This window comes from Trichosurus vulpecula, chromosome 1, assembly GCF_011100635.1.
Source record: "Trichosurus vulpecula isolate mTriVul1 chromosome 1, mTriVul1.pri, whole genome shotgun sequence".
NCBI lineage: Eukaryota > Metazoa > Chordata > Mammalia > Diprotodontia > Phalangeridae > Trichosurus > Trichosurus vulpecula.
This window is the reverse complement of record NC_050573.1, coordinates 115,214,619-115,237,568: the sequence shown is the minus strand read 5'-3', so window position 1 is coordinate 115,237,568 and position 22,950 is coordinate 115,214,619. Positions and strand designations below refer to the sequence as shown.

At 38.3% G+C, this 22,950-nt stretch overlaps 1 protein-coding gene across 2 annotated transcripts in view; it reads left to right on the top strand.

The window, feature by feature from the left end:
• The first annotated feature begins 525 nt into the window (after positions 1–525).
• FAM91A1 (family with sequence similarity 91 member A1) overlaps positions 526–22,950 on the top strand; it is a 54,274-nt gene continuing 31,849 nt past the window's right edge. The window contains exons 1-4 of one of the 2 annotated variants that reach the window (XM_036758186.1): positions 526–879; positions 12,873–12,957; positions 14,302–14,453; positions 15,524–15,581. In XM_036758186.1, coding sequence (XP_036614081.1) covers positions 808–879; positions 12,873–12,957; positions 14,302–14,453; positions 15,524–15,581 — 367 coding nt within the window. In that variant the 5' untranslated portion in view covers positions 526–807. The remainder of the gene's footprint in view (positions 880–12,872; positions 12,958–14,301; positions 14,454–15,523; positions 15,582–22,950) is intronic. The other variant, XM_036758194.1, reaches the window with a different exon arrangement.

Sequence of the window (22,950 nt, the reverse complement as noted above, 5' to 3'; positions counted from 1 at the left end):
CGTAAGTTCTTCGAGGGCAGGGATCGTCTTTTGCCTCTTTTTCTATCCCAGCGCTTAGCACAGTACCTGGCACACAGTACCTGGCACACAGTACCTGGCACACAGTAGGTACTTAATAAATGTTTATTAAGTGAGCCGTCCAAGACCACACAGCCAGCGTTTGTGTTATTTTTATCGGCATTTTACGGAGGAGGAAAGTAAGGCTGAAGTTACAGGGTCACACAGCTCCTGAGTATCCATGGAGTTTCTTGACTTCAGGGCAGGCTTCGGCTACCTGGGCAGCGGGATCTCTCCACCGACAGATGCTACAAGAGTTTTAGCGGCCAACAGGCCCCGCCTCCCTTGAGGCTGGCGAGGCCACGCCCCCGCTCGCGTCTCTTTGGCCGTGGCGCCCGCGTCCCAGCCCCCCAGGTAAGGAGGAAGCGGGGGAAATAGATGGAGGATTATGAGGCAGGCTGGAAGAGGACGCCCGACCTGCCACAACTTTCCCACCCCGCCCCTTTCTTCTCCCTCCCACTCGCCGCCGCAGGCGGAAGTGACGTGTGGTCGGAGGCCGCTTCCGGCAGATCGAAACTAGGAAGAAACTTGGAGCCGTCGCGACTTACGCGCCCCTCCGCCCCCCTCTCCCTTCCCTTGCCCCGCGGGGTGGCCGAGGGCTCGGTCCTCTGGGCCCCGGGAGCCCGAGGCATGGAGCGGCCCTGCCCTGCGGCACAGTGAGCCGCGGACCCTCCCTCAGGCAGCCCCGGCCAGGCCGTGAGGAGGAGGGAGGCGCCGCCGCCGCCCGTCCGTCCGTCGGCGCCCGGCACCATGAACATCGACGTGGAGTTCCACATCCGCCACAACTACCCGTGGAGCAAGCTGCCGGCCAACGTCCGACAGGTAACGCGGCAGGACCGGGACGGGCCAGGGGCGCGAGCGAGCTGGGCGCGGAAGGAGGCGGGGGGCCCCGCGCACAGGCGATTCGGCGAGCGTCGGGCTGCCCCGTCCAGTCCCTTCCCTGCCCCTCGGGGCCGCGGCTCTCCCCTCCACGCCTCCGCAAAGGCCCCTTTCCCTGAGAAGAGAACCGGAGGGAGCGCGCTCCCAGAATGAGGTTCTCGGATCACTGGGGGTAGGTGCCGCCCCATCCCCTTGGGTCCCCCCCTCGTTCTGCTCGCTCCCAGCCTGGCCCTAGCCGTCTGAGGCCGGCGGTGCAGCGCTGCTTAAATATTTTAAATTTAAATAAATAAATATGCTGCGGCTTGCATAATGAATGCACCAAGCATTAATTAAGCGCTCACTGTGTGTCAGGCGCTGTCCGAGCCCCGGCGATGGCAGAAAACAGTCCCTCTTCCGAAGGCGTCCACAGTATAATAATGGGAGAGAAAACATGCGAACAACCTAATGTACAAACAAAATACATAAAGGGTAAACTGGGGGGAATCGGAGGGAGAACACTAGAGTTAAAGGGGGAAGGGTTGTGCGGGAAAGGTCAGCAGGTGTGTCATGTGAGGCAGCGTGTTGAGAAGAGATGCTTCTGATTAGGAAAACCATCCAGGCAGGGGAATAATTACATGCCAGGCATTTCCCCTTAATCACAGGGATATCAGAGTTGGTTTCCCTCCGAAGGGATTGTGCTTGCCCAGTACCTGAAAAGGTGATAGGTTTTCTGTTGTCGTCAAATTTGTGTAACCTGGAATAAAAGTGTGAGAAAACGAAAAAGCCCATGGAAATTTGGTGTCTGGTCTGATTGGCTGCCTGTAACATAACCTATTTACCCCTGGGGTTAACACTCCCTTTAAGTGTTTGTCACTAAGTGTAGTACAGGATATAGGATCATCCATTTGGGACGATATATGTGTATTTACACATACGTTTACGTGCATATTTATATATCATAGATCTATAGCTCTGAATGGGCTTCAGAGTCAATCTAGTCCATAGCCTTCATTTTACAGGAAACTGAGACCAAGAGAGGTTACAGTACCTTGCCCAAGGACCCACAGATAGTGTCAGAAGTCGACTTGAAGCCAGGTCTTTGACTCCATAGTTAGTCCCGTTTCCTCCATACCAACTGCTGGGAGAACCACCACTTATTTTCTTCTTCTTTCTCTCCCCTGTGATAGAGGGAAGATGAATGTTGAATGTGTGTTACTCTGAACAGGAATAATGGTGGCAAAAATGAGTGCTTAATTTAGATTAAAAAAAAAAAGGTGAAATTGCTTAGGCTTTTTGCAAGAATACTTGAAAGCAATTGGTAAGATTTAAGCAGGATCTAAATTTAGCCACTTGTAGAAAATGTTGCACAAATTTCTAATTTGAAATTGTGGAACTTCATGCTAGCATCTTTAAGATTTTACCAAAATAGAGCTGTCAGTAATTTAAATTACTGGGCATGGGTACTGTTTCTATGAAAGGGACTAATGATGATTTTTCACACATTGCTGTGGTACTTGGAAGAGTTTAATTATGTAAAGAAAGCATTATTCTTCACCAATTATGAGAGAAACCATTCATTTGGTCCATTTTGTAAGACTTTAAAAACTATATAGTTGAAGGAAGAGATCGTCATTACAGGATTCTTAATTTCAGTTACTTAATTTTAAATTTTGTCTAAAACACATCATGAAATTGGGGGAAAATTTAGGATAAAACGCTGTATTTGTAGATAGATTAACTTTAGTCTGTTTTTAAGGTTTTAAACATGAGGTCTGCATCAGTGAAACAAAGTTCAGCAGTTACATTCTTGATCTTAATTTTTAAGTAGAGGAAGCATGTTATGATGGAAAGAAGAGTAGCCCTTGTTTCAGTGGTTTAGATCTCACCTGTGACTGACTACCTATCACCTTTGTGACCTTGGGCAAGTCACTTAACCTCAGTTTCCTTGTCAGTAAAATGAGGTGTTTGGAGTAGATGTCCTTTGAGATCCCTTTCAGCTCTAAAGTTATGATTCTAAGTTTAATTTTAAAAGTTTATCTGAGCCTAACCACCACAATCTGAAGCACCCTGAATCATTTGTAACTGTTAATACATTTTTCTTTAAGTCTTTCTTTTGTCCTCCTTAGTTTCTTATTGCTGCCAACCAGCATTACTTACTTCTTTACTAAAGTGACATTTCTTTACCTTCTCTACTCTACCTCTGGAACTCCCTTACTTCAACCCCAGTATCATTACAGCTTTTTACATAGGGTTGGGAGGGAGTCTCTCTAGAAAATCTTTGATAGACATGAACATTTCCATACAAAAAGAAGTCCAGAAAAAGATTTTACATGAAACTGTTAATCTGTTATTTACATCTTTAAAATATACATGCTTGCATGTATGCATGTATGTACACATACAGTTATATGATGTGGTAGTATAGCATTGCCCTGCTTGTTTATATCCCTTTCTGAATTTCCTTCTATTTTAAAAATGCTTCATTGATAATCATTTCTCTTTTTGATGACTGTTACTAGTCTTCCCCACACACTTTTGACTAGTTGTTAATATAATTTTGAACTTTCTGTATTTATTAACTGATCAGGGTCTTTCAGTCACTTAATGGCCAGCAAGTAAGCACACATACGTTTTACTGAGTATTATTTATGATATAAGCTATAACAGTGTCTCATTTTTATTTATTATGAAAAGTATGCTTTATGTTTCCCTTAAAATTTTTTTGTTGGTATCTTTTGTTTTTATGGTACTTAAATTTCTTAATATATCCCATCTACTATTTCCAGGGACCCATATTTTATAACAAAGGATGAAGACGACAGTTATGCCAAAGCTAAAGAACACATCAACCAAGTGTGACATATTCTGTGTTCCATATTATCCCCCTCTTTACGGGCATCTACTCTCTTGTTCTTTGCTACTAAAAATATTTCGGTGTATATAAACTTCAGCTTCAATATCTGTAAGGAAGGATGGGAGGTCAAGCTTGGCCATTATTATTTCACAGCTTTCAGCTGTGATTATTTTGTTGTTTTTGTTCTTTCTACTTATCATCACATACATCATTTTAAGTCCTTGCTTCCTGGTAATTGTCATTTCTTACAGTGCAGTAATATTCTGTTAAATTTGTGTGCCACAATTTATTTAGCTATTACCCACTTTATGGGCCATTTACTTTCTGATTCTTTGATGCTATAAAAAGTTGCTACAAATATTTTAGTGTATCTGGAACTTTTTTTTTTTTAAATCACTGACTTTTCTTGGGGCATATGCCCATCAGTGGGGTCACTGGGTTAAATAATGTGGACATTCTCACCATATTCTAAGCATAATTCTAAATTGGTTGGACCAATTCATAGCTCTAACAACAGTGTATTAGTGTTCCTCTCTTTGCACAACCCTTTTACTGACTATTCTGTCTTTTGACATTTTGCTAGTTTCCTAGTTATGAGGTGAAATAGTTTGTATTTTCTACTGTAGAGTTTCCAAGAATATGGGATATTTGGAAAGGTGGATAGAGAGCATTGATAGTTTTGGCTTTATCTCTATCTCTTTATCTATCTGCACATAAGAATATATAGGAATAAATTATGGAATTATTTCTGTAGGAACTCAGTTTTGTGAGAGAATGAGAATTAGTTCTTAAACGATTGTAAGATTTTAGCAGTAATATTTTTGTATGTTTATCTCCCTTAGAAAAGCACAGTCTCATCCATCTTGTCACTGGGACTAGAGGCAATTGTTTTTAAAGTCTTAGCACAGACTCAGATTGGTTTTTATTAAATCTCTACAATAACTGCCTTTATCCTTGGTTCCATATGATGAATGAATGCTGTGGTTATTCCTTATAACAAGTTTTGCTGATGAATAATTTTTTACAAACAACATAACTAATGAAGAGAGGTGAAATTTGCTATATGTAGTATATGCATGTATAGCTTGGCAAGGTTTTGCCTGCTGGTTTACTTATAATGTGGGGATAAAGAGTTTGGTTGCCCTGGTGTCCCTTTTCTAAAATTCCATTTAATAGTATATGAATGCCAGCAAAATCAGATGTGGCTTGAAGGGTTAGTCTGATCTTCCCTCCTTCCTTATGAAGATTGACTTTGACTGTAATAGGTATGGCCAGGTTCCTTGGCATTTGAAAAGGCATACAGATTAATTAAGCATAAGAAATTATATCTACTGAATGTATACATACATACGTGTATGTGTATATATACACACATACATATACATATACATACATATATACATATACATACATACGTACGTACATACATACATATATACATATATATATATACTGCTCTGAGCATGTAGATTTATCCTACAATGTGCTGGCAATACCTTACATAGCAATTAGAAAGCAGGCTGTAGTCACAACAAAAGCTTATGAGTGTGCCCCAAATATTTATTGATTGACATTAGCTAGGGAATGTTATTGGTTCTTTGTTTTCATAAAAACTAAACTTTTGGATTTAAAATATACTAAAAGTACACTTAGTAACAGTTTTTGGTTCATTTTTAAAAACGTGTATTTTACTGTACCTGAGTCCTGGAAGTATCCCAGCATTTGGCATACCATGCCATTGATCTTATAATTATTGTGTATATATCTCATCCTCTCAACTAGATTATAAATTTCATGTAGATAGGGAATGGAATCTTACTCTTCTTTGTATCCCTCAAAGAAATAGCTTCCATAAAAAGTAAAGTATGATTGTCTCAAATTAAATTTTTGTTTTAGGTTTATATCATATTTTTTACTAGTCAGGTCAAGTCAACAGACATTGACTAAGTGTCTGCTATGAGCCAAGCACTTGGGAATATGAAAGAAAATTCAAAAATAGTCCTTGCTCTCAAGGAGCTCACAAGCTAATGGAGTAGACAACATGAAAAACAAATATGTACAGTCAAGCTATGTACAGGATAAATTAGAGATAATCTCAGAGGGAAGGCACTAAAATTAAGGAGGACTGAGAAAGGCTGCTTGTAGAACAAGGGACTTTACCTGAGACTTGAAGGAGGACAGGAGGTGCAAATGAAGAGGGAGAAAGTTTCAGACATGAGGAACAGCCAGTGAAAAATATGGATTTGGAAGATAGAGTGTTATATTTAAGAAATGTCAAGGAAGCCAGTGTCACTGAATTGAATAGTGTATAGGAGGTTGTAAGATGTAAAAAGACATGAAAGGTAGGAAGGAACCAGAGTATGAAGGGCTTTAAAAGCCAGAGGATTTTATGTTTGGTTCTGGAGGTGATAGGGAGCCACTGGTGTTTATTGAATAGGGAGCAACATGTTCAGACTTATACTTTAAGAAGATAACTTTGACAGGTGAGTGAAGGATGGATTGTAGTGGAGAGAGACTTGAGGCAAGGAGATCAACTGGCAGGAACTAACCCAGGCATGAAGTGATGAGAGCCTGTGTATATGAGAAATATTTTGAGGGTAGAAATGACAGGACTTGTCCGCTGACTGGATATGGGTAGTGAGAATGAGGAGGGGAGGATGACACCTAGATTTTGAACCTAGATGACTAGGATAGTCGTACTCTCGATAGTAATAGGAAAATTAGGAAGAAGGAAGTGGTTTGGGGGAAACATAATGAGTACAGTTTTGGGCATGGCATGTTCAAGATGTTTATGAGACATCCATTTGGAGACGTCCTGAGAGAGATTAGGACTAGATGAAGAGATCTGAGGATTGTCTGCATAAAGATGATTACTTAATCCATGGGATCTGATGAGATCACCAAGCAAAATAGTATTGAGGGAATAGAGAGGAGAGCCCAGAACAGAGCCTTATGGACCATCTGCCTTTAGCAGGCACTAATGGGTACTAAGATTAAGAAGGAACAGTCAGGTAAAAAACCGGGAAAGAACAGTGTCACAAAGACCTAGAGAGAAGAAAGTATCAATGAAAAGGGGCTGATTGATAGTGTCATAAGCTGCAGAGAGGTCAAGAAGGATGATGACTGAGAAAAGGATTAGATTTGGCAATTAAAAGATCTTTGGTAATTTTGGAGACAGTAGTTTCAATTGAATAATGAAGTTGGGGGCCAGACTGCCTAGAATTCAGAAGAGAGTGAAAGGAAAGGAAGTGGAGGAACTGATTATAAAGAGCTTTCTCAAGGAGTTTAGTCAAGAAAGGGAAGGAGAAATATAGCACTACTACTCTATGTTTTTGTTTCTCTTCAACAAGGACTTACAAGTCAGATTTTACCCTTTTTTGGACAAAGAAAATAATGCCTTGGAAGGCTACATAGGCAGATAACCTGGTTTAGAAGATACATCAGTGAGAGCAAGGAATAGTTTACCTGTCAGATTTATGGAGAAGGGAAGAATTTATGACCAAACAAGAGATAGAGAGCATTACAAAATGCAAAATGGATAATTTTGATTATGTCAGATTGAAAAGTTTTTGCATAAACAGCCAATGCAACAAAGATTAGGAGAGAAGCAGAAAATTGGGAAAGAATTTTTACAACCAGTGACTCTGATAAAGGCCTCCTCCCTGAGATGTACAGGGAACTGAGTCAAATTTGTAGGCATACGAGTCATTCCCCAATTGATAAATGGTCAAAGGCTATGACAGGAAGTTTTCAGAAAAAGAAATTAAAGATATATATAGGCATATGAAAGAATGCTCTAAATCACTATTGAATAGAGAAATGCAAATCAAAACAATTCTTAGGTACCACATCTCCTGTCAGATTGGCTAACGTGACAAAACAGGAAAATCATAAATGCCGGAGAAGATTTGGGAAAACAGGACCGCTTACATTGTTGGTGGAGTTGTGAGCTGATCCAGCTGTTCTGGAGAGCAATTTGGAATTATGCCCAAAGGGCTATAACAATGTGCATACCCTTTGATCCAGCAATACCACTTCTAGGGCTGTATCCCAAAGAGATCACACAAGTGGGAAAGGGACCTGTAAGTACAAAAATATTTATAGCAGCTCTTTTTGTGGTGACAAAGAATTGGAAATTGAGGGGATGCCAGTGAAAATGCCTGAGAATAGTCTAGACTTGGAAGCTGATTGGATTTGAGTTTGAGGAAGAGGAAATCAAATGATAACCAAGGTTTCTAGTCTGGGCGATTGGGATCATAAAGTTTAGAGATAGAAAAGAACCTAATTGATGATGATGATGGTGTGTGTGTGTATATATGTGTGTGTATATATATACATATATATGTGTGTGTGTGTATATATATATATATATTCCTCCTTTTATTTTGCAAATTAGGAAACAGAAGCACAGAGAGGTTGTGTCTTTTCCCAAGATGAAATTAATGTTCAAAGTAATTTTTAAGGAAGATTAATCTGTAGCGGTATAGGATGAAAGATTGAAAGCAGAAAGCCAAGCAAAAATTGCAAACAAGCAGGAAGCTGTTAAAGTAATTGGGTCATGCAGTGTTGGGGTTGACAGTCTGAAATTGGGTAATGGCTATAAAGAACAAGATCAAGGGTTGATAGCAAGACTAGGCAGGGTAATCTGCTAGGAAACTGATTAAATATGATGTAATGAGGAGTGAAGGAAAAACAGTGACAAAAAACAATAGTTCCTAGTTTGTGAGTCTAGGAACTCAGAGAATAATACCATTGACAGAAATGGAAAAATTGGTGAGAAGAGACCATTTGGGAGAGGGTGGCAATACCTGGAGTACGATTTTATAATTAAAAATATAAATAAAGGAGTATGACAATAGTTTGGTTTAGCAACATTCATCATTCAATGAACTTGTCATGGATACAGTTTCTGAAAACCATAACAGTTTTCTAGGGTGAAGTTGAGAAGGGTAGTCGATGGAAATTTTGTTACTTTCATATTATGACAGCAGTCATGAATGAGGGCTAGGTTTGTGTCGAAAGGAACAAAAAGACAAGTTGTTAGTGTCCCAAAGTACTTACAAAGTAGTTTAAACTATTTCCTAAATTTCTCTCTCTACAGAATATTGTGAGCACAAAAGTGAAATTCTTTTTTTTCTCTTTTTTCAGTAATATTTTTTCTCCAGTTACATGTAAAGACAATTTTAAACATTCATTTAAAAAAATGTTCCTAATTTTCTCTCCCCCTCCCTCACCTCCCCTCTCCCTGAGAAAGTAAGGAGTATGATACCAGGTATACATGTTCAATTGTGCAAAACATATTACTATATTAATCATGTTGTGAAAGAAGACACAGACCCAAAGGAAAAAAATGGGGTGAATTTCTAAAACAGCCTATTGTAGTTTTCTTCTCCCTGTCTTCCACCCAATCATATTTCTAGTTAATATGAGAAAGTGAAGGCAATATAAATTTATGTTGCTCATCTTTGGTCCTCATTTCAGAGTTCTGTCTAAATCCTCAATGTGTTCCAAAAGGAACAGTTCATCTGAATGCTTCAAATGGAATCTAGCCATAGTGTCTTCAGATACACAAAGAACTAGGAAGTATTTTGGTGTTTAGAATTGGACAGTTGGGTAGAAGAGGCATACCTAAAGAGGTGTGGGAGGCAAGATATGGAATGGGCAGTGTGGTTGAGAATAGTCTGGTCAAGGGAATATGTGAAATAGGAAAAAGTCAACAGCATTTATCGAATCTATTTTGTGAAGAAAATGAAATCAAGAAGAGTATGTGAGTATATAACATTTCAGGAACAAATACAGTTCTAAAGGTACTCAAAGGTAGATTTTTCAAGGTATCTCAGAGAAGGAAAAATTCTAGAAGAATAGAAAAGAGCATCAGTTGTGCTTTTACTAAACAAAAACAAGGCAATCCTTATGTTTGCTGTTGTACCTGGAGAGTATTCTTGATGAAAATATGAGAAAAAATAGCCTTTTGTTCCTCAGTCCCTCTCCACAAACCATATCTTTAATAGAGTGACATCGTACTGTAAGAATTAAAGATCCTACTATGTTTATGTTTGGTGGTTTTTTTTTTAGAAAGCATTTGATGTAGTAGAATAAAATTCAACTTTGAAGGCTTTCAGACAAGGATTCTTACACATATATTAATTTTATAAAAGACTGAGAGATGTGACTAGCAATCAGGTCAACAAGCATTTATTAAGTGTTTACTATGTGCCAAGCACTGTGCTAATTACTGGGAACACTGGTATCAGCACAAAGGTGGTTCTTGCCCTCAAGGAGCTTATATTCTAATGGGGAAAGACATGGTAGAGAAATTCTAGAATCAGGAGTGGAGCCTGGAGAGTTGTGAAGACATGGCTGATCTGGATGCTTTCCTTGAAATGAAAGTCCTGGGACAAACCAGGTAATCAAGGGATGGAGTGTACTTCCAAAGTGAGAAGTCCAGGGGTGAGGAGGCTTCTGTGGCATGGTAGTGAAAGTCCAGAGAATTATAAGTGAAGCCTGGAGAGGCAATAAAGTATACATTCAGGGAGAACAGGTTTGTGGTGAAAAGAGTGAATCTTGTTTTGAACAATGAGTTGACATCTTTTGGAGATGTTTCCTGGGGAGTGGGAATACAGGTTTAGAGCTCAGAGAAATTAGGGCCAGAGATAGATATTGGAAATCATCTTCATAGAGGTGACATTTGAAGCCAAAGGATACAGTATAAGGAAAGACAAGAGGTCTAAAGCCTTGGAAAATGGCAATGTAAAAGCTGGAGGAGGAGTTACTGAAGGAAAATTTAGAGAAGCAGGCCTTTATCACCTCGTGCCTAGACTGTTGCAATAGCCTGCTGGTTTGTCTCCCTGCCAAAGATCTCTACTCCAGCCCATTTTCTATTTAGATGTCACAGTGGTTTTCCTAAAGCAAGTCTGACCATATCAACCCTTCTCCCTGCTCCCTCACTCAGTTAACATCATTAGCTCCTTATTGTCTCCATAAAGTCCTCTGTTTAGCATTCAAAGTCCTTTTTCCACAACCTCCTCCTGGCTTCCTTGATGTTCCTCACACAAGACACTCCATTTGCCAACTCTAGGCATTTTCACTGGCTTTCCCTCATGGCTGAAATGCACTTCTTCATCTCTGCTTCTGACTTCCTGGCTTTCTTCAAGGCCTAGCTAAAATCCCACATTCTTTCCTGATCCTCTTTAATTCTGGTGCCTTCCCACTGTTGATTATCATCAATTTATCTTGTCTGGATAGTGCATGTTGTCTCCCTCGTTGGAATGTGAGCTCTTTGAGGGCAAAAGACTGTTTTTTGCCTTTCTTTGTATCAACAGTGCTAAGTACAGTGACTGGCACATAGTAAGTTCTTAGTAAATGTTTATTGACTGATTACTGAAAACTAAGAAAACATATTATCTGGGAAGCCAAGATAAAAATGTGTGTCAGCAGCAAGGGGTAGTCCATGATGTCAAGTTACAAGTCAAGGAGGTGATTAAGTACTCAAAAAGTGTTCAGTGCATTTTTTCAATTAAGAGGCCATTGGTGGGTGACTTACTTTTAATAGGTCAGTTTTAGTAGAATAGTAGGAATGGAAGCCATGTTGTAGGAAGTTGAGATAAAAGAAACCAAACCAAAAACCCACTCAGAACTTTGTAACATGGAAATTAATATGCATATATGTACATTTGCATTATCACATATCTTATCAATTTTTAAAAAAGATTAACTCACCATGCAGTACATTAATGATATAATGGGAATAGTGAGGGTATCCTACTCTTTTAATAAGCTTAGCAAAGTGTAGGAATGGGGAGAGAAGAGAGAAAAAGAGAGAAGAAAAGGGGGGAGGAGAGAATAGAGAGAGGAGGAGAGACACAGAACAAGAGTCAGAGTGGAGAGAATGGAATCAAGGGGACAGATAGATTTGCTTTGGTAAGAGGAGAGAGAGAGGGCAGAAGGAAAGGAGGAGAATTTGGGTGAAGACACAGGATTATTAAAGTATGGATGCAAGAGATCTGAAGGAGTGCGGAACAGCTGGTACCTCAGTCAGATTGAAAGGTAAGATTGACCACGAGAATGTGTGAGTTATTAGTAGAATTTGGGACTTGGGGTGTATGGACTGAAGCTTGGGAACTTACGTTTGTTCTTTGGCAGTATGCTACCTTCCCCGGACCTGTAACTCCCTCAAGACTATTTATTTCTAGTTCTTAGTCCAAAGCAAAATAGTTGATCCTTTTTATAGGTGCAGACCCATGATTACCTTAACTGAACTAAAAATAGAATTAAAAATTATTAGTATATTTTGTATAATATATAAAGACCCTTTTTCATATTAAGTCAAATTAGTAGGAGAGCAATAAAATAAAAGCAAATTCTCTGTTAAATGTGCTTATCTTACCATAAGACTGTCATCTTATTTATTCTGAGCCTCTGCATTTTAGCTGAATGTAAAAATGGATATTTCTAGCAAATAAACCTGCTTGAAGATACAAGACAATTGTCTTAATACTGCATTGTATGTTTTAGAAGATAGTGTTCTAGCAAGGTTCTCTCTCTCTCTCTCTCTCTCTCTCTCTCTTTCTCTCTCTCTCTCTTCCTCTCTCCCTCTCCTTCTCTCCCCCCCATATACATATATACACATGTGTATGTGTGTATATATGTATATGTGTGTGTATATATGTATTTATATGTGTATACACACATATATGTCTGTGTGTCTATGTATGTTAAAAGTTTGCCGCTGGGTGGTACGGCAGATAGAGTGCTGGGTCTGGAGTCAGGAAGACCTGAGTTCAAATCCAAACTCACACACTTACTATTTGTGTGACCCTGGGCAAATCATTAACTCTGTTTTACCTCAGCTTTCTCATCTGTAAAATGAACAGGGAAGGAAATGTCAAACCACTCCACTGTCTTTGCCAAGAATACCTCAGATAGGGTCATGAAGAGTCAAACATGGCTGAAACAACTGAACAACAGCAACAAAAAGTCTTCTTTATTTTTTGTGTTAGAAATTAAGTGAGATAAAGTGAAGTTAGATATGAATTTTGGGGGGGAAGTTTAAATTTGCATATTCATATTTTGGAAAATACTTTAAATTTATTTCATTTTCTAGGGTCTTGGAAATTCACAGAGAGAATATGAAAAGCAAGTTGTGCTCTATAGTATCAGAAATCAGTTACGATACAGAAATAACTTAGGTAAGTAGATACTTTGTTGTTCAAATGCATAGTATTCGTATTGATTTTTAATTTTAATAAATTTGCCACAATTTTTCAGTGTGTGCTTTATGTTACAAGCAGCATGAAGTAGTTGATAGAAAGCCAGCCTAACAATTGGGAAGACCTGGTTTCAGGACTATTTCTGACAGTTACCCTGTGACCCTAGACAAGTCAGTTGCTGTGCTGATTTATATTGGTAGAGGGAATTTCTCTCCTAGGAGTTACTGAACCAGTGAAATCATAGATGCAGATTAAAAAAAAACAAACTAAAATCCCACTCAAAACTTTGCATCATGGAAATTAATAGACACATGTATGTTTGCATTGTCCCATATGAGCTTATCAATTTTAAAAAAGTAGCTACCATATTTTCTTTGTGATTTCACTGAAAATTACCATAGAACACTGTATTTTGTTTTTAGTTTACTAACAATGACAGTCTCTCAATTCAGCCTTTGCTTCTTTGTTTTGTAGGCTAGGAGTACATGAATTTTTATTACTTTTACCTTCTAGATGACAGTTATTACCTTAGTAACTGTTTCAGATATGTAACCTTAATGACGAACACTTTTTATAATAATTAGAAACAGTGTTTAGGTATCGTATTCTATAATGTTCCTAGTTTCTTCTAGTTAAATTTCTTGTATTTACCTTTAAATCCTGAAATAATAAATTTATCATTTTATTTTGTTGTTGGCTATTTTCTTCTCTCTAAATTTTTTAATGTTTGTTTTAGGCATTGCATTTCAGAGTTAACTTGCTTTTAAGTGTCCTGCCAGGATCTGAAAGCCACATAAATCAAAAAACCCAAACTATTACTTATTCACTTCTACTATAAGTTGGCATTTAGTTTAGCTATCTTTCAGTTTTCTGCTGGTCTAAATATAGCAGCTTTTGCAAGGAAAAAAATTGTACTAGTTAATATTATACAACACATTTAATGCAGCCTTGCCTTACTTAGCTTTTTGGAGTCCTGTCTTATCAAATTACTCTTCTGAGCCTAGATCTAATAAAGTCTTATTCTAAAGTTCGGTGACTTCAGGTATGGAAAAACCCTGTTATTCTAGTTATTTTTTTCTGAAGAATTGTTTCTTGTAGTATCATGAAAATTTCTTTGGTTTTCTTAGATGAAAATGGAAAACATTTCTCCATTATTTTTCTCTCTCAGATTTTGTTTTCTCATTTGGTTCCTCCCACTTTTTCTGGTTTCTGTGTCATTTTTTTTACTATGTTTGAATTTTATTTTCTGTTATTAGTGTGCAGATTTAAATAATAAGCACCAACAGTGAAGAATTATTGATTTATTTTGCTTCTTTTAACCAGTTAAGCATGTCAAGAAGGATGAACGCAAATACTATGAGGAATTGTTAAAATACAGTCGAGAACATCTCATGTTGTACCCCTACCATTTATCTGATATTATGGTAAAGGGCTTGAGGATAACACCATTTTCTTATTATACTGGCATTATGGAGGTGAGTTTCAGTGTTGTAGCTATAATTAAGAATGGATAAACTCTTATAGAAGAAAGAATTCTTGTCAACAACAAGTCAAAGAATTGTGAATGATGCTAGTCTTTGTGTATGTGTGTATATGCACACTTATGCCTCTTTTGTGCCATTGTAATTATTTGTTAATCAGTTAAACAAAATCAGTTGTAAGATTTTTTTTGCTTCTAAAATTGAGTGTTTTAAATTGTAATTTCTTAATATTTGAGGTTCTTAGTAATTTTTAAATGTTAAGGTTAATGAAACCTAATAAATAGATAGATAATGATCCAATTGCTGGCTATGTATAGATAACACAAGACGTTGCAGTATGTCAGTGGAAGAATAAAGAAAAATGCTTTTTGGGTTCTTGACTCTTAATCCTTTTTTATAGTACCTTTGGCCCAAAGAAACTTGGGATCAGTTATCCCAAACCAGCCCCAAGATATTTTTTCCATTGCAGGATGTTCACTAAACTATTGGCTCTTTTGGTTTGTAGCTACTATATAGGAAACAGGTCTTACTTCCACGTTTATCTGGGTATCTAAATAATGGGGAACCATTTTATGGTTGGCTCATTTAGGATGTTGATATAAAGCCATTTTTGACTTACCTGTAAAAGAGCAGAGAGCATTGAGTGGCTCAGCTCTTGGCTAACACCTGTTAGCTCCTATTCTCTGGTCTACTGCTGGCTGCCACTGGTCTACTGGGCTTTTTATTAGAGGGGCCACTGTTTAATTTTCTCATATGGATGAACTCTGGATTTGAGTGTATGAGAATTGAAGGGACTGGGCTCTTTGCTAGTTATTTCATCTGTTGCAAAGGAACTATATATAACTGTTTGGAACTCGTAAAAGGGAAGAAAGTCACATTTCTTAATATTTTAAATTGGGACTGGGTGTCATGTATGCTATAGATTGCTAACCTGTGATCTTATACCTGTAACATAATTTTTTTTGGTACCATAACAAAAAAAAATGTATGTTAAAAATCATGTTATTTCCCTGAGCAAGGTTATCTTAAAACTATTTAAAAATATATTATTTTCTTTTTAAAAGGACATAATGAACAGTGAAAAAAGCTATGATTCTTTGCCCAATTTTACTGCTGCTGACTGTGAGTATTATTCATTCAATTATGTTGAACAAAATAATGCACTGATATGTGTATGCTTATGACACTGCCTTGAATTACGTTATTTGTTTAGTCTGAAACACAGTAGACCAGTTGGCAGTATTGATTTTTTATAACAGTAGGATTCATGTGAGTTACATTAAGTGGTTCATTTGAGGTTCAGTACTTCATCTAATCTCCAAAGAAAAAGAGAAATTAGACTGGGTGAAAGGGGAAATAATTATATATTTCTAGAGGGAATCTACTCTTTTCCTGGAAGTTTGAATGGCATCAGTGACACCATTATTAGAAGGTTAGGTTGTTTGTTTCTCTATTTTTAAAAAATCTAATTTTGATGTATTATCAGGATGCAATATAATTTTCTTGATATCTTTTTTTCTAAGGGTGTGATGACTATCAAGTAGTGGTATATCTTATCTAGATCTAGATATAGCTATATCACATAGAATATATAATGTTCTTGGGAGTTCTTTAAGTGTATAACATGCTGATTACCTATACAAATAGACTAATCTTCGAAGAACAGTTTATTTGAGCTCAATGTCTCTTTTAATACTTAGTGAATTTAGAGTAGTTTGAGAATCAGCCAAAAGAATGATCTTCAGAATAGGCAAAAAGCCATTTTGGGATTAGCATTTCTTATTTTAGCATTGTTTCATTCAATCCAGGAAACATTTTTTGTGTCCCTATGATGTGTCACATGTTGTGCTATTTGTTGGAGAACCCCTAAGTTTCTAATGCTGTAGGGGGACATGAGAAGTTCTTTAACATGTAGCTGAAAGAACAGCATATAAATGGGTTAAGTGCTAATAATTTAGAAATTTAATATATATGATCCTTTATTTCAGGATTTGCTTTAAATTTTCTAACTGTTAAATAAATGAGGTGAAATAATTGTGTTGTATATTGAATGAGGGTCTTTTTAAAAAACTTGACAAACACATTTGCAAGGAGAAGCAACTATTTGTGTTTTGGATAGATTTTCTGTCTACTGACACAAAGACAAAATATAAGCAAGGTTTTTCTTTTTTTTTTTTAAAGGGACATGATAATCAGTAAGAAAAACTATGATTCATTTTGTAGCAACATATAATTAATCTAGTTTGTAATGTTGTGGTTTTACTAATACAATTTAAAAGTAAAACTGAATTTTAGTTAAGGGGGAATATTGAAATAAGCCCATTTAGAAAGAGAGGAAGTGTATATAAATTGAAACTTAACATTGGATTTTAGATTCTTAGTGATGTTAAAGAGCTATGGTGGTTCTTAATTTTTTAAGAATGTGAGTAAAAATTAAGATATTGTTTACTGTCTCTAGGGAAAGGTTTTTTTGCCTAAGTTCAAAAGCACACAAAATAAAATATTAGATTTTGTTTTGAGGGGAGAGGTAATTTATAAACTGGCTTCCATTGGTCAGGAATTTGAAATTATTATTTATATGTGCCTTGTATCAAAAAATCTCACTCCCTAAAGACTTACAAATCTAGATGAACGTGGTAAAGATAGAGGATTAGAAGGAAACAGAGGATTTTAGATAACAGAATCAAAAGGATTTTGAAGGGAGAAGGGACCTCAGGGGTCATTTAGTCTAACCCCTACCTAACCAATAATCTTTCTTATAACATTGCCAGAAAGTGGTCGTGCAGCTTCTACTTAGAAATCTTGAGTAATGAGAAGTCATTCTCTCTTAAAGCAGCTTATTCTAGCCCTAATTGTTTTGATTTTCCGCCTTGTGTCACTCTAAATTTGTCTTGTCAGAGATATTATAGTAGAGATTGCTTTCTATATGGTTTGGACTCTGTGGGTACCGAGATCCCTTCTGACTTTCAGATTCTATGATTCTGCTTCTCCATTTGTACCTTGTTCCATACCCTAGGGCCAGAACAAGTGTAGACCTTTCAAATTATTTTAAGAAAGCAATTATGCCCCCGTATGTGTTTTTTGAGGTAGATGGCACCCATTCCCTCAGTTGTTTCATAGAACATGGACTCCATATCTGTCTAGTCCCTACACCATCCTAGTTGGAAGAATTAGTCTTTGTCAAATGTTTTGTGAAATCTTAGTTTCCCATCAGGTATATTTAGTTCTGCGATTCAGCAAACATTATTAATCTCCTGTTATGTGCAAAGCAGTGTGCTGGGTGTTGGGCATGCAGATAGAAATAGATCTTGCCTACAAGGAGTTTACATTATATTAGAGTTTACATTATATTAGAGCATTTAACACGCAATCAATCAGTAAACACTTATTAAGTGCCTACTCTGTGCCAGGCAGTGCTAAAAACTTAGGCATTAAAGACAAAAACAAAACCATTCCTGCCCTCAAAGAGTTTCATTCTTCTAGGAGGAAGCATGAAGACCAGTAAGTACATGCAAAGTAGATAAAAAATAAATGGAATAATTTTGGGAAGGAAGTAGATTATAGATTATTAACAACTGGGGCAATCAAGAAAGACCTTGTATAAGAGGTGGCATTTTAGCTGAAGTAATTGAAAAGAAGTAATTATTCTAGACAGGTAAGAAGAGAAAACATTGCAGGCATTGGACAGAAGGACAACCTGTGCAAGGGCCTGGAGACAGGAGGTGGAACATCAGAGATGGGGCATAGTAAGTAGGCCAGTTTCATAGGAATATTGAGTCCATGTAGGAGAGACGACTTTATCATGGAATTGAAATGATCAGATCTGTGCTTTTAGAACATCAAACTGGGAAATGGATTGTGGAAGGAAGAGGCAAGAAGCAGATCAATTAGGCAACTGTTGTAGTTGTTGAAGTGCGAGGTGATGAGTGTTTGAATTAGTGTGGAAGATATATAAATTGAGAGGGGGTATGCTAGACATGTGAAGTGTGAATTGACAAGACTTGGCAACTGATTTGATATGGGGGGACTCAGGTAAAGGTGAATAAATAGTCAAGGATGATGCTGAGGTTTGGTGAATCTGGATGACTAGAAGGATGGTGGTCCCTGAATACAAAAGGGGAATTTAGAATAAGGCAACACTAGTAATATTAATAGTGGTACAATTTTATTATATTATAGTTTAAGTAGATATTAGTAGGCAAGCTTTTAAAATATTTTAATGAGAAATCTGTGGTATGTTGTGAGAAGGGAATGTGGAAATTTAAGAAATATTTCAAAGGTGACTTTGTTGATTTGCCTGTTGTGTGTCAATAAGGGAATATGTGCTCTGCTTTGGAACTCTTCCTTCGGATGATTGTAGTGTCTTGGGAAGTAAGTGCTCATGACTGTGGTGTAGGCAGGTGTGCCATCTCTCTATGATGAGAAGTGGAACACAGTAATTAGGAGTGTTTCTCTTTCTCTGGAATTCTACTCTGACTAGGACTGGGAGTAGGGTCATTTCTCTTCCTTATCTTGGCAGCAGCTGTATGTTTCTCTCCCTCTCCCCTTTATCCCACATAGTCACTGCCATCAGATTCCCATGCAAGTCCAAGCTAGTGTGAATCAGCTTTTCATCTAAAATGTAAATGAATCTTCTTATTTTTGTACTTACTCTTTGGGATATGAATGCAAAGAAGGAATTAGTCATCCGCAAACGAGGAAAACTTTTAATCCTTGGCAGTAGACAAGAAAGCAGTCCAACAAATAGGACTGTCAAAAGAAAAGAAAGGGTTTGTATAGGGAACTTATTAGACTGATAAATTGAGGGAATGTTACAGAAAGGCTTTATCCAGAGTCCAGAAAAGCATTTAGCAGTCTCTCACGCTATCATTATACCCCAGATGGAGAGATGAAGGATAGATTAATTTACCTTACTTAGATTTGTAAGTGATTGAATGACTGGATTCAAAGAGTAGGCATTAATGGGTCAGTTTCAACCTGAAGAAAGCTTTCTAGTGGAACACCCCAGGAATCTGTCTCTTGACTCTATAATGTTCAACATTTTCATCATTAACTTGGGCAAAGATAATATGCTTATATTACAGATAACACAAAACTGGACATGGGTAGTTAGATTGGATGATAGATTTAGTATCCCAAATGATCTCTCCAGGTCAATAGACCATATTACAGTGATAGATCAAACCTAAAAAGATGAAATATAATAGCAGTAAATGTAAAGTCATAATGTGGATCCAAAAAATCAACTTCAGAGTACAAGATGAGGGCATGGTTAGGCAGTTCTTCATGTGAAAAAGATATGGGAAATTTATTAGTTTACAGTTTCAACATGAGTCAGCAGTATAATATGGCAGCCAGAGAAGCTATTTTGATTTTAGGCTATATTAAGAGAGGCATAGTGTCCTGAAGTGATGGTTCTGCTGTATTCTTATCTTGATCAGACTACATCTAGAGTATTGTGGTCAGTCCTTGATTTCACATTATAAGTAGGACATTGATAAGCTAGAACCAGAGGTAGGGAGCCTATAGCCTCCAGGCCACATGTGGTCTTCTAGGTCCTCAAGCGCAGCCCTTTGACTGAATCCAAACTTCACAGAACAGATCCCCTTAATGAAAAGATTTGTTCTATAAAACTTGGACTCAACCAAAAAACTGCACCCAAGGACCTAGAAGACCACATTTGGCCTCAGAGCCGCAGATTCCCCACCCCTGAGCTAGACTGCGTCCAGAGGAGGACTGCTGAGATGGTGAATGGATTGGAATTCCTCTCCTTTGAGAACTAATTGAAAGAACTCATGTTTATCTTGAAAGACTAGGGCTGTGTATCAGTAAGGCAATCAGTAACAATGTAGACGATAATTGTCAAAATGCCTGTGTAGTTCTGTATCGCAAAGTATGCGAGACTCCCCACACAGAAGGTAGAAGTAAACCATTTATTCAGACACCAGAGAGCCATATCCCTCAAGCCATTTATCCAATCTGTCACGGCAGTAAAGCATTCAATACATAATATTATAACATGGAGCCTCGCCATCCCCAAACCTCTCTGAGCCCCTGCGGGGGTCTTCTACAAAACAAACCCACAGTACAGCCGAGTCAGCCTGTCCAGCTCTAACTATCAGGACAGCCCTTAGCAGCCATCAGCAGCCGTAACTGCTCTCTCTCCATTTCCTGTGACATAACTTCCTTTTCCTCTCAGGAAGCCCCTCTCACCACATGTAACTTAGGCTTCCTGTGCCGTAAGCAGGTCACATGGCCTATCAATGGCTGGGAAAGATCTTCACATCTAAATTGTTATTACAGGCTGGATATAGTTCTGTGAATCCTCTACATAGAGGCGATAAGTGTGTGTAATATGATGATGATGATTCAGGTTGTAATTTTCTGGGAAAGATGAGCCAGGTGCTGAACTCATTGAGAAAGGAGGAAGAAGGACCTGAGGATCAGAACGCAACGCCTAATCTGGATAGACCGATAAATTTAGATGGTGAATCTAAAAGGAGGAGAGGTTCCTCAGTGACGGTGATTAGGGGTGTGGGTGAAGGTGCAGCGCAGCCAATAGTAGGGAAGAGGGTCAGGGATTTAGTGTAACTGGGGTGGTACGGAGCCGGGTCTCAGTGATTGCTATAAATGGAAGGAGCATGAGAGAAAGAGGTATGGGAAGAAAGGGAGTTTGTTCATTATGGAATGACAGACACAATGAAAGAGATTAGATATGGTTGTGGGCTTAAGTTTGAGGAAGATCAGGGTGAAAGAACAGGAAGTGAGAGCTGGGGATAGTTTTCTCCTAGGTAGCTAGACATTGATTCATCTAGAGATAGGGCCAGAGAAACCTTCTGTGTGAAATTGTTAGCTAAAGGGGTTGTAGTGAATGGTACATAAAAAGTACAGCTGATAATTTCAAGGTTATTATTGCCAGCCAATGGCCAGGGGTGTAAAGCTTTAGCAACTCTTGCTTGCTTTCCTGGGGTGTGCGGTGTGGGATAGGAGGTAGGTGGTGTTGCACCAGATTCCTCCCTTGCATGGTCAGTTGCCCATCTTCTCTTATTCTTCTTCTTTTGGGTGGTTGGGGGGGGAGGGGCAGCATAGGGTCAGTAGGTTAGTGGTAGTAGTGCAACTGGGTCCAAAGAACCCCCTTTAAAACATACCTGGCTTTCATAAGGCAGTCCGTTTTATTTTTGGCTAGTTCTGATAGCAAATTTTCCTTATATGAATCATAAATTTGTCACTTTGTTCTAGTTTTGCCCTCAGGGACAAAGCAGAACAAATATAAATCCTCTTCTAAGTGCCAGCCCTTCAAAAATCTATCATGTCTGTCATGTCTCCCCTCAATCTTCTTTTTTTCCTCCAAAACTAAACATCCCTAGTCTTCAGTTGATCCTTATATAGCATGCCCTTACTGCCCATTCTCCTCTGGACATTTTCCAGCTTATCTTTCTCCTTTCTAAAATGTGGTGCCTATAACTGAACACAGCACTGAGCTTCACATGTGATCTGAATATGTTTACCTTTTTAGTTCAGTTCAGCAAACATTTAGTAACTATATGCAAGGCACTTTGATAAGTGATGAGGATATGAAGATAAAATTCTTCACTTTCAAGGACCTTGTGATCTTCTGAGGAAAATAATGACACTTCTGCTAGTCTTGGGCGCAGAAGAGATGTGGACAGAATTGCTGTCAGAGAATTTGAGGCAGCAGAGCTGGCTTTTAGCTGAGGATCAAGCAAGGGTTCATGGAAGAGGAGGTGACATTTGAGAAGGGAATAATATCAGTAGCTGTGTTGGAAGAGACTGGGTAGTCTAGTACCCTTCATTTGTTAGTGGAGTCCCAGAGAAGGTAAGTGATATACCCTAGCTCACATGTGAGGACAGAGCCAAGATTCAAACTCAGGTCCAGTATGTGGAAGGGTGGGAAGGTGAGAGAAACCAGTTAGGAGACTTTTAAAATAATGTATCGAGAAAAGATTAGGGCTGAAATGGGGGTGGGGAGATGTTGCATAGAAGCAGAGAAAAGGGCCTCGTGCAAGAGATTGGGGAAGTAGAACTGAAAGTTCTTGGTAAATAATTGGATGGAGAGAGATAGAGAGAGAGACAGTGGTGGGGGAAGGAAGAGGGAGAGGGGTGTCAAAGATGTCTTTGAGATTTTGAAGATGGGTGACAAGGTGCCAGTAACAGAAACAGTAAAGCTGGGAAGTATGACAGGTTTTATGGGGAAGATAAACTTATTGTGTCCAAAACCTTTTTGATGTGATGGATCCCTATGTCAGTCTGGTGAAGTCTGTGGACCCTGTCTCAGAATAATGTTTTTAAATTCATAAAATGCATAAGATTTCAAAAGAAACATAACTATGTTGAAATAAAGATATAACTTTTCAATCCAAGTCCACAGACACCCTTCCCCTCCTACCCCCCTTAAAAATCTATCCATAGATACCTTTGGAGTCCATGGGCCCCGCGTTAAGAATCTGCTTTAGATAGAGATAAATGGAAT